The sequence below is a fragment of the Podarcis tiliguerta genome, assembly GCF_965153285.1.
Source record: "Podarcis tiliguerta genome assembly, chromosome: 8".
NCBI lineage: Eukaryota > Metazoa > Chordata > Lepidosauria > Squamata > Lacertidae > Podarcis > Podarcis tiliguerta.
In genome coordinates, this window is record NC_139541.1 from 34289636 (window position 1) to 34306655 (window position 17020).

General features: G+C 42.9%; 1 protein-coding gene across 2 annotated transcripts in view; it reads right to left on the reverse strand.

The window, feature by feature from the left end:
- Positions 1-17020, reverse strand: part of CDH13 (cadherin 13) — a 671873-nt gene that overhangs the window by 92980 nt on the left and 561873 nt on the right. For both annotated transcript variants that reach the window (XM_083451872.1, XM_083451873.1), the window contains exon 8: positions 7872-8012. In XM_083451872.1, coding sequence (XP_083307998.1) covers positions 7872-8012 — 141 coding nt within the window. The remainder of the gene's footprint in view (positions 1-7871; positions 8013-17020) is intronic.

The following is a 17020-nucleotide window of genomic DNA, read 5'->3' on the forward strand; positions in this document are numbered from 1 at the left end:
AGATACATAATCAGACTTCAAGTATACATTGCAGCCATGCAAAAACACTCAAGGGGGAGTTAGGCAGCACTGATGAAGCGTGTGGTCTGGGGAGTGTCCCGAGGGTTGTATAAAGAGAACTAGAGGGTCACCTTCAACCCCGAGGCTTGTTCCCTATTCACAAGGGAGGGGAAAGGTTATATTATTCAAGTAATTATGGGACAGTGAAATGTTCACCAAACCAGTTGAACTGATTAAATCAGCTCTGAACACCACTGAAAGAAGCCCTTCTAAATGCTACATTAGATGATAGATAAATATAGACACTGTGCGTGTGTATTTCAGAAGCATAATGGTATGTCTTGTGTGTACAGGGAATAGTTAATCCTGGACCCTCCCTCAATTCCCATGCACTCATCCAGAGGTCTGACCAGAGCCTGCACATGTAGAACTTGTACCTATTTGTTGATCTCCAGAACAAAGTGGCCCAAGGGATGGAATTGTGTTTCTCCACTATGAACTCATCCTCGGCACATAATTTTCCCACCTGCCTCTTTTGAGATCAGAAATGTTGGGAGGCAAATGCTATTTGGGAGTTGTATTTTGTGTTTTAGATGTTGCACAGATTAGAGTGCTGGGGTGGGGGGAGCTTTCTGAGAGTAGTTGGGATTGCAACAGGCTTAGAGGGAAGGATGTTAACAGTAGTAGCAAGCATGCTTTTATCGCCATGGGTTAGATGCTGACCTGAGCACAGCCAAAGGTCTTGGAAAAGCCACAGGCTCAGGTGGAGGTTCATACATTATTTTTTTTTAAAAAAAGAACCTGTTTTTGTTCACCACCTTGATCAAAGGGGAGCGAGGCAGGTGGTGGGTCAGAACATGAATCAAGTATCTGAATCATGCTAAGCTGATTATTTGAGATGATTAAACAAGGGGGAAAATTTGAAGGTTATGAAAGCAAACCTTTTGAAGGAATGTATGGAAATAGTTGGAGGTAATTGTGTGAAAATTGAGAAAACACAATTCACAAAGAAGAATCAGTTTTCTTGTGGGGGCGGTGGATAGGGCCAGAGAACTCCAAAGGACCTTTTGAGTGCTGTGGCCAATTTTGCACTCTTTGAATGCTCCTTCCTGATCATTACAACTTCTTCATGTTTTTACAAGGGTTTGCTGCTTTCTATTGTAAAAGGCAGGTGCCCTGTCACTGAAATGTGTTTATCGGGAGATTACAGAGACAACGGCATTCATTTGGTGACCTTGGCAGAGAGTGGAACAAAAGCATTGCAGCCAACCCTTGCCAGGGAAAGAGATAAACGCAAAACACTGTTATGCTGCATATCCAGGTCTAATTATGTGATAAGTGGAAGGATGTGGTGGCAAACGGACGCTACTCCCCCTTTTGCAATAAGGTGTTCTTGAGAAAGGCATAAGAGGATATCTGAGGAAATCAAATTAATATGCAGGCAGTGTATATCTGAAGATGTTAAAGTGGGCTAGGAGAGCCCTTTTCATATCCTATTGTTAACATTCATTTTCTTTCTTCTTCTGAAGAGAATGTATTGGCACTCTATTTTGTTATTTTAAAATGAGTAGTAATCTTGTTTCTCTCCTTTGAGGACAAGTTTCTCCTCCTCTAAAGGTGACTGTCAATCATTCAACTGGATACTTTAGATGCTAAGGATTCACCCTCCCCATACATATTCAGGATTGAGTTCATAGGTGGAGCCAGAGGTGGGATGATGGGGGGGGGGGGAGCACTCACCAAACAAGTAGCTTGCCCCACCCCCACTCCTGGATTCCCGCGGCTGCTTGAAAGAAAGGCACTTTTCTTTCCGTGTAAACATTAAGTGAATCATAAGGTGGAAATGAAAGCAAGTTTGCATTGCTAACATGAAATCAATAGGAAATGTCAGCTCTGGTTTTGAGAGGACTCTGGGCAAGGGGCCATGGGCAAGGGGCTCACTGATGATCCCCTCTCCTCCACCAGTGAATCTTGGCAGCATTCCATGGCAGTAGCAGTGCCAGCAGTGGCAGGGTTCTTAGCATCACCACATGGATCGTTTAAACCTCCAGCCGCATCCTGGAGTGATACTAATTTGGGGGCATTGTGGAGAAATTAAATTTGTGCATGGCAGAAGGAAATTGCTTGAAGGAGGCCCCAGAAAATACATCAACGGTGAGGCCCTGGGCTCCTGGAAGCTTCTCAAGGAGGTAAGGTGCTGGCTCCAGACTTCTCAATAGGAATTGGCTTGAATAAATGTGTAGGAGGGGTTAATGGAAAATCATAGAATAGGAGAGTTGGAAGGTAATCCAGTTGATTTCTTTAGCAGGAATCACAGCTAAAGAATCTCTGACAGATGGCAATCCAACTTCTGCATTAAAAAAAACACCCTCCATTGAGGGGGAGTTCATCGCCTTTTGAGGTAGTCCATTCCAATGTCAAACAGCTCTTACCATCAGAAAGTCAGTTTAGTTGGAATCTCCTTTCTTGTCATTTGAATCCAATGGTTCAGGACCAAGTTTGCTCTATCTTCCATGCAACAGGCCATTAGAAATTTGAATGTGACTATCATAAGTCCCCTTTCAGCTATCCATAGATGGTGGAAAAACTTGTTTGGTCCACTTTTCTCAGCAGACCAACCCACTCTGACATTCCAGAACTTGCTTGTGGATTGGAAAGCAGCCTTCAATCAGACCACACAATTCTCCAGGGTTTGCAATGCAGTTTTGGAGTACAAAAAATGTGCACAAAAATGCAGGTTGTACAGGGCATGCATGGAAAAATATGTATTTTAAAATTTTGGTTTAGAATGTGAAGCACATTTATACAAAATGTGTACAATTTAAATGCAGATTTTTTGTTACACCCCTTCAAAAAAAAATCCACACAAAACAGGATAGGAGAGATCTATGACTGAGCACCAGTGAGACGTTTTGTTCATTCTGTGCACTATTCCCCTTCTCCCTGCTTTTCCTCTTGCTGCCACAACTAAGGTATGTGCAAATAATCCTCAACTTCCATAATGCCTCTTGTCCCCACAAGAACTACACAGGTGAAAACAGCAGTAAGAATCCCAGCCATTTCCCATTCTTCCCATATTTATTTGCACAACAGCAGCCTACATACAGCACTATTTCACAAGCAGCTTCTTTGACTTTAATTCTGCTCATTCAAAAGGTGGCCTGGCAATCAACAGATTAAGCTGCTCATATTTTGGGCAGTTTTTCTACCACAGTTTGCTAACTGCAAAGGTTAGGACTCATCTACAATTCTGCTTGTCCCACACCTAGACAGCATAGGTCTGAGCAGTTTTGCCATTGCCCCACTGCTTCCCCCCTGAAAACCCACTCTTTAGTGCTAAATTGGAACTAAAGGCAATTCACAGAAAACCTGATTGCTTTTTCTTCTCATTCAGCTCTAAAGTTCTGGTTTCCCTTGGGGAAAGTGGAGGGGCAAACAGAGGTCTAGATAAGCCCTAAGTGTCCTCTTCTCATGTGTGAAGAAGAGAAGGAAGTGCCAAGGCCAAGGTTTACCAGTGTTTGCACATTATGGCAAACCATCATTTGGACCAAGCCTGTGAGTACAACAAAATATAGCATGAGCAAGAGTGAAATATTTTGCCGCTCCCCCCAGAAAATAAATCAATTTTACTAAACATCACATTATTAAATGAACAGAATGTGACTATTGATCACTGCCTTTTCAATTGCAATTCAAGCTATTATGCAAATGAGCAGGTCCACTAAATATTTAGGCGTTCATATTTAACCAAATAGATGTGGATGATAATTAAGCCTGAGGGGATGGTGGTGGAAGCTTCTGTTTCAAATAATATACATTAAGTCAGCTTGTTTGTTTGTTTTTAAAACATCCCGTCCTCTGAGAAATGCATGCATACTTATGGAGGGGGGCATTGTTAATTCCACTTCGGATGCGAACTTCCTTATGGCATCCTGTCATTAATAGCTGTCAATGTGAGTAATAGACATTTTGTATGTGCAGCTAATTAGGCACTTTGTAAATGGATTCTGGCTACAGCACATGTGCCTCTGCAGTTATGACCCAGGCTTCCGGGTGAAAGGAAACCAATTAATTACGGGACCGTATGTGGGTGCATTTGTCACATGAGGCAGCGTGAACAATTTTGAAGTGCATATCAAACTAGCAGAAAGGTTGCAGTCCAGAGTAGAAGTAGTTCTGCTTGTCCTGTGAAGTTGGAGGCGATGGCCACCAACTTGAATCGCTTTAAAGGAGGACAAAGCTGTGAAAGATAAGGCTAACCCTCATGGCCATGCTTTGCCTCTACAATTGGAGCCAGCAATGCTAAACTGGCAAGTCCCTCGTGTAGTGTTTCAATATGTGCTATAAAGACAGGAAAAACACAGTAATCTGCCTCATACTGAGTCAGACCATTGGTGCATGTAACTCATACACTGATTGGCAGCAGCTCTCCTGTGTTTCAGATAGGAGTCTCTCCAATCCCAACCTCGAGATTTGGGGAATTGAACCTAGAACCTTTTGCATGCATACCACTCAATGACACTTTCCCCAGATATCATTCCCTCTGCTGGAGATAACAATTAAAACTTCAAGACCAGGGCAAAACTGAACAGTGTCTGGGTCATATATATGAGCTATATGTATAGATCAGTATGGCAACTGGAGAAATTGCTGGAAATCCTCATTCATGTTACATCTGTCTTCACATATAGACTGACAGTCTTCTTTCATTGTTGATAAAGGGCACAGAAGGTGCTGACATAAGAAACAGGGGAAATCAGAAGAAGCTGTGCAGGTTTTACAAATATCTTTAGACAAAAGACACAGGGAAGTTCTCCTATTCATGCTTCATTTAGATGGATGAGAGTGCACAAATCAGTGCCGCCACGAGAGACTTGAGAGTACTTCAAAATTCCTTTGCTCACATTCAGAAGAAAGTGCAAGCCTGGAATAATGTATTGCCCAGAGTTTTCTGAGCTAGCTGCATCCCTGGTGTAGCTTAATTGACTTTCATTGGGACAATCTTGGTCTCCATTCATTCAGAATTGACAAATGGACCTTGAGAACAGATATACTCTAAGCTACCCAAAGCAACTCCCAGAATGAATGAAAAATAGAAGCCAAAGCTACTTTCAGCCAGAAATTATTCTGTCAGTCGATAACATAGGCCATTTAAAAAAGAAAGAAAGAACCGTTGAAATATATATTGGGAGAAAAGTAAAGAAAGGTGTTTGTGTGTGTGTGTATGCCTGCATTCACATGACAGTTTATTCCATGGGTAGGCAAACTAAGGCCTGGGGGCCAATTCTGGGCCAATCGCCTTCTAAATCCAACCCACGGATGGTCCAGGAATGAGCATGTTTTTACATGAGTAGAATGTGTGCTTTTATTTAAAATGCATCTCTGGGTTATTTGTGGGGCATAGGAATTTGTTCATTCCCCCTCCCCCAAATATAGTCCAGCCCCACACAAGGTCTGAGGGACAGCGGACCGGCCCACGGCTGAAAAAGTTTGCTGACCCCTGGTTTATTCCATTTCCCTGATATTTCCCTGTTAATTCCCACATTATAATTGAGCCTTCACATGATGCAAATACCACCTTTGGAAAATGAATGGACCATAACACATGTTTAACACACATTTCTGTGCTATTTGGTTCCAGGAAAAAAACAACAACACAGTAAAGTGTCAAAACTTGGAGCATCATGTCAGCATGCAGGCCTTTCCTTTTGTTTTCATGGAGGAACAGAAACATGCATGTGCATAAAGTTTGGGGAGTAGCCATGTTGTCCAGTGACTATGCACACTGGTGTGAAGGAAACTTTGTGTGACATGCCAGTAGATCAGTGAAAAAGCCAAAGTTCCATAACTGTTCCACTGATACACATAAGTACAACTGTCATACACTTCAGGGGACTTCCACCTGATCAGGAACTCAGAAGTTGTTTTACTGGGAAACATTTCCGCATTTAATGATCTCCCAACCACTGAAACCCTCCTGCATTTCCCCATGTTGTCCAGGAACACTGTTTGCAAACAGTTGTTATAGTTTAATGGGAATTTTATCCAGTTGGTGTTTTTGTGGGGAGGCCATTTTAAGTGTAGCCACACTGCTTAAATTCTTGGTTTTGATTCAATATTTGGGGGCTGCATCCAGCTAAATTTGACTCTTTGAGTAGAGCCACTGAAATTAATGGATTTAAGTTTATGGGCCCATTAATTTCAATGGGTCTGCTCTGATTAGGACTTAGTTGGCTGCAATTTTAAGATCACTAATAAATGAGGGGGTTGGGAAATATGTATGCTGCATCCCAGTGCATATTGCAAAGAAAATGTAAGGAGAGGAAGAAGCCCCACATGTAGCTGTAAAATGCGCTAAAATTCAAGGGTCTTATTTCATAGCAGCTGTAATTACAATCTAAAAGGTTATGCCTCTGTTTCTTTAGTTAATGAGTCTAATTTTCTTTTAAAGGCTATTTTGAGTCTTTCATTCTTTTCTCACTCCTCCTACTCCAGCTGAAGAGAGTAGCCACACCTGCAGGCGGATTCAATTAATAGTCGAAACTGCATACACTTTACCAGTATAATTTACATTTCTTTTTGCTAATTAATTCATTGACTAACGCTAAATGTAGTGCCACACTAATCGGCACTGTGTGTTAAGTACTACCTGGTTATAATAGTCAACGTACCTGGAGGCGACATAGGCTTATTCATGTGTATATTGAGGTCTAGATCCAAAGAGTCTCACAACCAGTCTCACAACTGGTTCAAAAGTGGTTTGGGACTTCTGTTTCTGGGACAACAGGTCCATTTGCCTTCTATCCAACTGTTTTTGAAATGGAGAGGAATTTTGGTAGGGCAATAGAGGTGCCTGCTGTGGATGACCTTGGGCTCTGAAATTTCAGTGGCACCCCCTGTACGATGCCAAAATTCAGCACCCCCTGCCTTTCATGCTCTATTCTAAATCATTGTGATGTCCCCTGTAGTGCCCACGAGGCTCCACACAGTTTGAATGGAACCACTGCTGGTCTCCTAAATCTGCTTGAGGTGTCTGCATTCTAATGAAGCTCAAAAATCCCTTTGGACACTAGCAATTGTAAGATCATAAGAACATAAGAAAAGCCGCACAACTGGATCAGACAAAAGACAATGATTCATATAAAAGTTCCATGTCACAGCTTTTGGTTCAAATGGTAGTAAACTCCAGGTGAAAAGGGATATACTCATGTGAAATAATCCCAGTCAGCCCCAGGAAGATGAGAAACTGGAGACAGAATCTGGCATTGATTTGCATCATTGCCAATTAATGGGATGGTTTTTCTTTTCTTTTTTGGAGAGTATTATTTAAAATGACCATACACCAGCACAAACCTTTTGCTTCCTACTATTTCAATCCTTTCTCTACACCACACACAATTCAACACAAACAATGTACCATGTTTGGATTTCAGTAGGGTGAAACGGCAAATATACTTTATTTGAGAAAGACTCTCTGCAAAGTTTTAAAGGCCTGTTCTTGGAAATACTCAACGTTAAACTGACACACTCTTAAACAAACACAACCTCCCCAAGCATATTTTAAAAGCATTTGCTGTGTGCCATGGTGAAACCATCCACAACCTCCCTGCAGAAACCTCCACACAGGCCTGAAGCACAGAGGGTGCACATCAACTTCTATTAGATCCAATCAGGTTGAGAAGAGCCCTGCTGGATCAGGCCAATGGCCCATCCACTCCAACATCCTGTTCTCACAGTGGCCAGCCAGATGCCTGTAGGAAACCCACAAGCAGGATGCAAGCGCAAGAACACTCTCTTCTCCTGCGTTTCCAGGAACTTGTGTGATTGAACAAGCAACGCTCAACTTTTTGCATCTTAAAGTAAATGTTTACCTCTTTCCTGGTGAATTCCGGTGCATGGTCATTTTTGTCATCAACAACAATGGTTGCTGTGGCAGTGCCAGTTAGCCCAACATCCATGCCCCCCATGTCTTTTGCTTCTATGATGAGCTCATATTTCGGATTCTCCATTGTCTGCAGAGGTGAAAAAAGAATAATACATTACCCAGTGTGCAATGCATTGATTTCATTTTAGAAATATCCATTATGGCATCAGAGGCACCCTTAGGTAAAACTGATCTGCAGGATGTTTTTCTACTAAAAGAAAGAAGGCAACAGGCTTATTACAAAAGCCAGGGGAACCTGACAAATACATGTGCTGAGAATTTTACCTAACTATCTATGCCAGTCTTCACTAACCTTGTAACTTTCAGATATGTTGAAGTGCCCCAACCTGGTGCTTGCCATCCTTGACTATTGGTCACCCTAGCTGGGGCTGATGGGAGCCATAGCCCAAAACATCTCTTCCAGCCTTCTCCAACCTTGTGCCCTCCAGATGTTTTGGACTACAATTCTGACAGACTCTGATCAGCTGTAATCCAAAGCATTTGGAGGGCATCAGTACTCAGACTAGCAAGCATGTCAACTCTTATTTTTGTCTGAAAAGCATGTAAAATGGTGGAAAATAAGAACAGTATGTTCCTAGCAGCTCTAATTCCGGAGTTGTTCTGCCTCCTGCCATAACTGTTCCAGTTCACTCATTCACTCATTCTCTTTAACAGTGTCTTTTGAAGAGAAGTCTCTTGTTCCTTTGCTTCCTCTTATTTCAATCCTACCTCCACACGAGGAGAGGGGCATAGCCACGCCCAGTGTATTTCAAGTGACCTGCTCTATTTCAGGCTCTACCAGGAACAGAGATTAACTGTATGGAAATGGTATTAAAACTTATTAAAGGTGACATTTCCTTGATTTGTGTGGCTGTCTTGCATGGGCCCATCTGCTGGGAAACCTCAAGGGCCACATCGCTGATGGGGAATGCAGATGGGAAGGAGCAGGTGGTGGTCATCTTCTTTTAAAGTCATGAGCTACTTCACTCATGCATTCTCAAAACCTATTATTCTGTGATTCACAACAGTGATATAGGAGAAAGACTTTAAAAGGACAGGAAGACATTTAGCCTTTGAAAAAGAGAGACAAATGACTCCACTTTAGAACAAATTTCCAACTGAACACATTTGGGAAAAGGCTGGGAAAGAGTGCTTTAACAATCAATCCTTCTTCACAGGGAACTCTGGGAATTGTAGCTCTGGGAGAGGAATAAGGGTTTCCTAACAACTCTCAGCACCCTTGACCAACTACAGCTCCCAGAATTCTTTGGGAGAAGCTACAGCTGTTGCTTTAAATCTATGGAGTGAGTGTGGCCACAGAAAGAATCATTATAAAGTTAATTCACTTCTTTCCCTCTGCTTTTCGGAGACACAGAGCACTGCGCTATATCCACTGAGCATATGTGTATGTGAACCACTGGGAACTGTGTGTGCTTCCTGTTTAGGAGCTGAGTCTGGTATTCAACTAAGCTTCCCTGACAGCAGACCTATTGAAATGAACAAACATGAGTAAGCTAGATATTTTTTATTTCAATGGGTTTATTCTGAGTAGAATTTAGTTAAGTACCAATCTGAGTTCTGAAACTGTCTCCTGCTTCATCCAAATGCCATTTTAATTGCACCCACAGCAACTAATTATCAGCTGTGTAGATGCTCTACTCCATTCACTCAAACAACAACCTGAGCTTTCATCATTTGCTTGTTTGCCTATTATTCTTATATAGCTTTGTAGTGGGTGAAAATCTTATGGGATGGGATAACGAAACTCTTCCCTTTATTATTCCAAAAGGTAATGTGGATCCATCACAGCTTTATCCATATTTGCCGAAAATGTGCTTTTTCAGCATCAGTAAGGCATGAGGGGACCAGTCAGCTAAGAATGGTGATAGTTGACTGCTCTTCAAAAGCAACAGAGATGGAGTTGGACGGGAGAGGGGACCACATGTTGGTAAGAGGAATGCAAGAGGGAAATACAGAGAGAATGCTGATGAAAAGTTGCGTATGACACACACAGGGTGGGGAAGAGGAGAGAGAGACTGAGCAACTTGTTCTTTGGAGAGAAGCTGGTGACAATTATTGAGTGGCAATGATGAGCTCCTGTAGAGTCCCACCACGTCCAATAATCAAAAGACGAGCTGACATGATGTAGCATCCTCAGAGATGAGTGCCTATCAAATTCTAGGACCCAATTATACATTCTTTCTGCAGTCCAAACTCCTATAGCCATCGCACACACCACAAAGCAAGAAAGTGTTCAGAAAACGCTGAATATTCCAATTAAGGTGGTTTTTATCTCCTCCAACAGATCCGTTACAAATCTAACAAGGCTTATAGTGCAATCTTACTCATGCTTACTCAGAAGTAAATAGCACTTTGTCATTGCTTCCTAGTAAGTGTGCATAGGACTGGAGACTTTGATTGCATTGCTAGACGCTCCCCATTTCCCTGAAAAGTGAAAAGTCCAGGGGCAGCCATATAGGTCTTAAGCTGCGTACACAATAAACACTGAAAGCACAGTGAAAACACAGGACTTCCCCCGAAGGATCCTGGTTGCTGGGCAAGGGTTTATGTCTTTTCATGGTCATTATTTTAATTACCCCTGGTTTTAAACAGAATTGCTTTTGTCATCACTTTGAGGTTGATTATTGTAAAAAGCAGCTGATGATATGTCATCTGATAATGTTTTATGTTTAATGCCATCACCGGGATCTGCCCTTTATGTCATCACTGGGGGCTGCCCCAGGTCTCAGGTTTGGGCCCTGAAATCTCAGGGTCTGGGATGCTCCAGACCTTGCAACCCTAGTGATATACAAACAATACATGTTTATTAGAAGTTGTAGAAGCAGCCATTGCCAGTTCATTTAAGTCCCAACTCAAAGCGCTCATGTTAGTGTCTAAAGCCATAAATGACTCAGGCCCCAAATTCCTGAAAGACCACCTCCATCCCTACAGACCCCTCGGGCATTAGGACTAGTGGAGGGAACCCTATGGTTGTTCCACTGCCCTCATAGCTGGGTGGGATGACCCAGGGGAGGAAATTCTCTGTGGCAGCTCCTAAGTTGTAGAACTCCCCGCCCACAGAGGTGTGTCTGCATACCCCTTAACCATGCCATTTTAAAGGAGACATCCTGGAATTACAGAAGCCATCCCAGCTTCTGATAGCATCTCCGAATGTCCCATTTTTGGGTCCAGCACTCCAGCTGGTTCATGCCAGAGTGCTGGACCAAAAGACACTCAGGTTTGTGTTTCATACTCTGGTATGAATGGGCTGGCTCCCATGAGAGCTCGCAACCAAAAAATGAATGTCCTGATTTTGATCAGCAGGATGTTGGAGGATATGTTTCTGGCATCTTCATTATACAGCTTTTGGCAGATGCTGAAGATGTATCTCTTACCCTGGCTTTTGCCACCTGAGATGTAGAATGTGAGGACCCACCTTATTTCCATGATTGCAAGTTGCTTTAAACTGCTTTTGACATTGTGCTTTAATTGTTATAACCAGCCCTGGGACTTTATGGTGAAGGGTGGGATGATAACAATGATGTCCTGCCGAGCAACTGATTGCTGGTGTCTGCAAGCCCTACATTCTTTGCCCCACATGGTTTAAAATCAAGAAAATGAGCAGTTTGCAAAGGGACAGGTGCCTGCAAATGCTGCTTATGACAATGAGCCATGTCTTGGGATGCCCTATATGGCATCAGATGCAAAGCAGGTAAGTATGGCATGGGGGAAATGACCTCAAGGGCCAAATTTTAACACCACCTGGGCCTGATTAAGTCCATGGGCTGGAGGTACCCCACCAGTGTTTTCAATAATTACTCACATATTCTACTATGCATGAGGTTCTGTCCCTGAAGTCAATTTACTGTATTTTCCGCCCTATAGGATGCACTTTTTCCCCACCAAAAATGAAGGGGAAAGCTGTGTGCGTCCTATGGGGCGAATGCAGGCTTCAGGAAGCTATCAGCAAGCCTGGGGAGCCCATGGGAGTTCCCGCAGGGCTCCCTAGGTTGCGGATAGCAGCCTGCTGCCCGGAGTGCTGGGCGAGCGCCCCGCACTTCGGGCACATATCCGCAGCCTGCCTCCCGGAGCACTGGGCGCTCTGAAGCAGAACGCCCTGTGCTTTGGGCAGATATCCGCAGCCTAGGGAGCCCTGCAGGAGTTCGGGCAGATATCCTTTTCTCCTCTAAAAACTACGGTAGGTGCGTTTTTAAAAGCTCAGGCTTCCCCCGCGGCTGGGGGGGGGGGATAATTTTTTCCCCTTTATTCCCCCCCCCCAAAAAAATTAGGTGTGTCCTATGGGCCGGTGCGTCCTATAGGGAGAAAAATACAGTAATTCCTTTGCAATGATTAATTATCTCCCCCCCCCCCCCCCGTTCTCTGTCTTTCACGGTCTGTTCCGAATATTGGGAGTTTAGGGCTGCTGGTATTCCATATAATATCTGGCTGTATTCAGTGCTAATCTCAGGGTTGTGAGTTTGAGCCCCACATTGGGCAAAAGATTTAGGCATTGCATAGTCCAGGGTTGGACTAGATGGTATCTTCAACTCTACAGTTCCAAAATACTATGATTCTATTTGCACATGCCGAAACACTGCCACCTTTTGAAATTTACACTCCACAGGTTTTTGGTAATGCAGTTCTCTAGCCAAGTACTCCGTACAAAAATGCATATATTTGAGTGAAGTGTGGAAATATTAATAAAAACAAACGAAGATGTATAGTGGGGAGTGTATATTATGTGTATATTATAGAAACCTGAATACAAATTGCATATAGTAGGAGAAATCAACGGTAAAATGCTGGTGAATTTTCAAGAGATTTCCCACACCCCCAATATTTTTTAAAAAAACAAATGTGCAAACTGATATTGAAATGTAGTGAACTAAATGTTTAAGACTGGGAAGAATGAGAAACCAAAATTGACCAATTCTGACATTCTTAACCCACCATAACTTATAGCCATCCATGTCCTCCATTAATTTTGGTTAACTTACAAGGAGGTAGCATAGATAGCACCAGAAGGCGTACTGCACACTCCGCAGAGTAGCTTTCCAACCATTCAAATGCAGCCACAGAGACTCCAAAATTGCCAGAGTCAGAACTTTTGTAGAGCAAGAGAAAAAATCAACGAGAAATGGTGTAATTCACCTCTTTTTTAACTTCATTCTCTTTGGCAGACCACAAATTTTGCAAACCTTAGTCATTTTGCAGCAGGCTAAATGACTAAAGTGCAAATTTATGGGATAATGAAGGGGTTCCCTGCTGTAATTATATCAATTCTCCCAACATCTAGCTACAGTTGATAAATGAGACACCATAGGAACAATGATTTAATGCCCACCCATTAAGATCATTATACCTCTTTTTAGCTTTGACTAGGCTCTGTTTAAAGTGGGCACTTTTCCATGAAGCAAGAGACGTTGTTACAGATCCAATCAGGTTTGATTATGTGATGACATCACTGGTGGCAAAAATAAGTCAATCCTGTGTAAGAATAATGCCCATTCAGTAAATATTGCCCTCTGAATTGGCTTAATTATCCCTCATCAAAGTCATAATACAGTATGGCCAAATCTCTTTGCCTTTGGGAATAAGATCTTCTTTAGCTGCTGCTTCAGTGCCTATTTGTCTTTCAATTGGGGTTGCGGAGAATCCCTATACTGACACAGAAAAGTTAATTGGGTGGCATGATAGACTTTCAGGCCTCCACCCCCCCCCCCAAAGAATTTGGTTGGGGAAATGTTCACTTCAAGAACGTTTTGAAAGCCTGCTCTCCAAAATGACCTAGGTTGCTCACAGATGGAATCTGATGTCCTGGTACACCAATAGCTTAATGAATACCTGAGAGGTATAGCAAGGGAGACAACATAGCTGATTGTACTATCCTGATTCTATAGGAATATGCATTAATGATTCAGATACAGTCAGCTACAATAAGCAGAATCTATAGGGACCAGAGAATCCACTATATTCAGAATTTCCAAATGCAAGAGGTAGAAATGAAAGGGTGTGGAAAAAAATATTTGAAAAGCATTTCAAAAAGTTCCTTTCAGAAATCAATCACAGCTGTCATATCTCTGAAACCATTTACAGCAGCAAGGGGGGGGACCACCCACAGTGTTAATAATAATCTTGTCCACCTCCACACAACTGTATTATTGCCCTTACTGAATATTAAGAAGTCTTTCATCTAGTCCATCTATGAATATCACCAACAATGAGAATTAAAACTCCCCCCTAAACCAAGCAATCCGTCATTCTTTCCCTTGCCCCCACCACACCAAGCACCAAGCTGAAATCTAGAGAGTTTTCTCTGTGGGTGAAGCTATGCAATCTCTAAGAATGCTGTGGTTTCATGACATTTCTGAGGCTTTAAAAGCAAAAGAAATTTGTTTCAGCCAAGGAAAGATGAATAGCCCTAAACTCCCAATATTCGGAACAGACCATGAAAGACAGAGCAGAGGGGAAAAAAATTAATTAATCATTGCAAAGGAAGTAAATTGGCTTCTAGGACAGAACCTCATGCATACTACAATATGTGAGTTATTATTGAAAACACTGGTGGGGTACCTTCAGCCCATGGACTTAATCAGGCCCAGCAGGTGTTAAAATTTGGCCCTTGAGGCCATTTCCCCCACACCATACCTACCTGCTCTGCATCTGATGCAGCAAAATCAACAATTAGCAAAAACAGTAGTAGTATCCAAGGCCAAGGCCCAGCTCCATAACAAGGGATCATGCAAGAGGCAAGATCAGGGCAGTCTGAGGTTATGTTCAAGTTGATCACTGGGCAGACAAGGGTACAGACAAGAGACAGCCCCAGGGGAGTCCATTATCAGATTCACAATAACCAAGAGGCCAAACTCATCAAAACACAGTGCTGGTACAAATGCATTGCTCCAGCAATTCTTCCAGCCTAGTACTGGGTTGGAGCTGCTGAAAGCACACCTTAAATGAAGCTGACTCCTATCAGTTGTCTTCACCCAGAGGTCTCCTCAAGAGGAGGATCTTACTCCCCAATTTTGGCTCCTGGTGAGTCCTTGCCTGTAGACAGGCACATTTCCTGATGGGGCAGGTTTCTGTCTGGCATTCAAGATGACTCAATACTCATTCAGTTCCAATATGAGAGGCCGAATTCACCCGTGTTGTTGATGGCCATTCCTCAGCTTCATCTAAGGATCCTGGCTCCTAACACCAGTATTGAGCCAGATACAGGACTTGGCAGAATGCTAGGGCTTCCAGGTGGTGCTGGCTAAGATATGACAGACAGCCACCTCACAATGTTACAAGTTCTACCCAGCACCTACTAAATTTATAAATAAGTTATAGAGTGCCCTAAGAAGTGGTGGTGGTGGTGAAATGCTCTCTCATAGAGGAAAACAAGCTTTGAGAAACTGGATGGGAGTTTTTGGTGTAGTAGTAGTTCAAACATAATGCAGGGATGCTCATTGTGGTGCCTTCCAGATGTCATTGCACTACAACTCCCTTCTACACCAGCCAGCATTGCCAAAGGCTGAAGATAATGAGCACTCACACTTTACATTGTGGGTGCCCTTTGCGGGATTGCACATGGTGCTTCAGTTCCCAGGGAGCTTACTGGCAAACAGGGTCTGGCTTGCCTCTCAATGTTAATTTCTGAAGGTTCACGCCCAGCCTCAGTAATCAAGTTTCTGGCTGGGAGGTGGGGCCAGCCCCATTTATAAATAGAGGTGGAGCCGACAATAGCCAGGCAGTCGGCTCTGGAGATTCACCCTCCCTTAGTTTAATGTTTTCTTGTTTGCAGGTTAACTTTTTCTTCCTGTTTAGCGGGTGCTGTTATGGTCTTTGACTGGTTGCTGTTGAAGGACCGGGAAGATATTTTCTTGCATTGGCAGGTTTTGTCTTCCCCATAGCAATTCATCACAACTTTAGCGGTTATGGCCTTGGGTGGAATCCTTTAGTTTTTTCTTCCCTATGGTGTGTGTGTGTGTGTGTGTGTGTGTGTGAAGTGGTGACTCAGCCCCCCCCCCCCGCCGGTGGCAATTCCAGAGTCCCCCTCTTTAAGGGGTTATATATATGGGGGTCACTGGCCATACACTGAAAGGTCATTAGTGAACTGAAAGGTCATGCGTGCAGGGATATGTACTTGTCTGCCTGCTACATTTACGTCTCGCAGAGCACCCCCATATCCCATTTACCCTGATGAGCCCCAGTTTCCCCTGGCTGGGGGGCTGGGAGGCTGGGGACCAAGGCCTAAGCCAAGGTCTTCCTACATTTGGAAGTTTAATAAAGTTGTGGCATAATATTAATTCCATATAACGTTGTCAGAGTCTTTATTCCTTCCTTATGATCCCTGGGGGCTTGGGCTGTTGCCGCCTGGTCACGCAATGGGACTTACACTGCACAACATATGAATGGCACAATGTTGGTTATCCCACATCTAATGATTAGACTTGTTGCAGTTCTTCTTTCACATAAACTATGCAAATATGCAAGATAATGTACACTTGCAGGAAATAACAGCTGATGTTTATTTAAAACAACGGGATCATCCATCACTCCCCACCACCCCAAATCCACCTGCTATTAGTACCTATTCAATTTACCTGAAATAAAATAATCATATAGAGCAGCCAATGCAAACAAGTGTTATAACCCTGACAAATGAGGAATTGGAATTGAAGGAATGCAGCTATTCAGATTATCATAATATTAACATTTACTCTAAAGTGCCCATTGTGTTTGCAGGGCAAAGAGGAAATACAAGACCAGCTGCGCTTTCAGAGCGTGAATTATGGTTTGTCACAAACAAAACCTCACAATAACATTATTGTAACTCTCTTTTTAATTCCCCATTTTCCAATTATGATGCTTCAAAGGAAGTTCTACCATTTAATCAAAGCAATGTGGTATTTCTACTATGATGAAAACCAGTGTCTATTTACTGTCTGCAGGAGAAGCGTAATTTGAATGTAAGAATTGGATAGAATGGGAAAGACAAAAATTGTCCTTCTGAGTACATTTGCCTGCCTACCGCCAATTCACTTGATTCACTTGCTTGTACATCATGCCCCATAAAGGATGCTTAAAATAATCCCAGCTATCTTGTGCAAG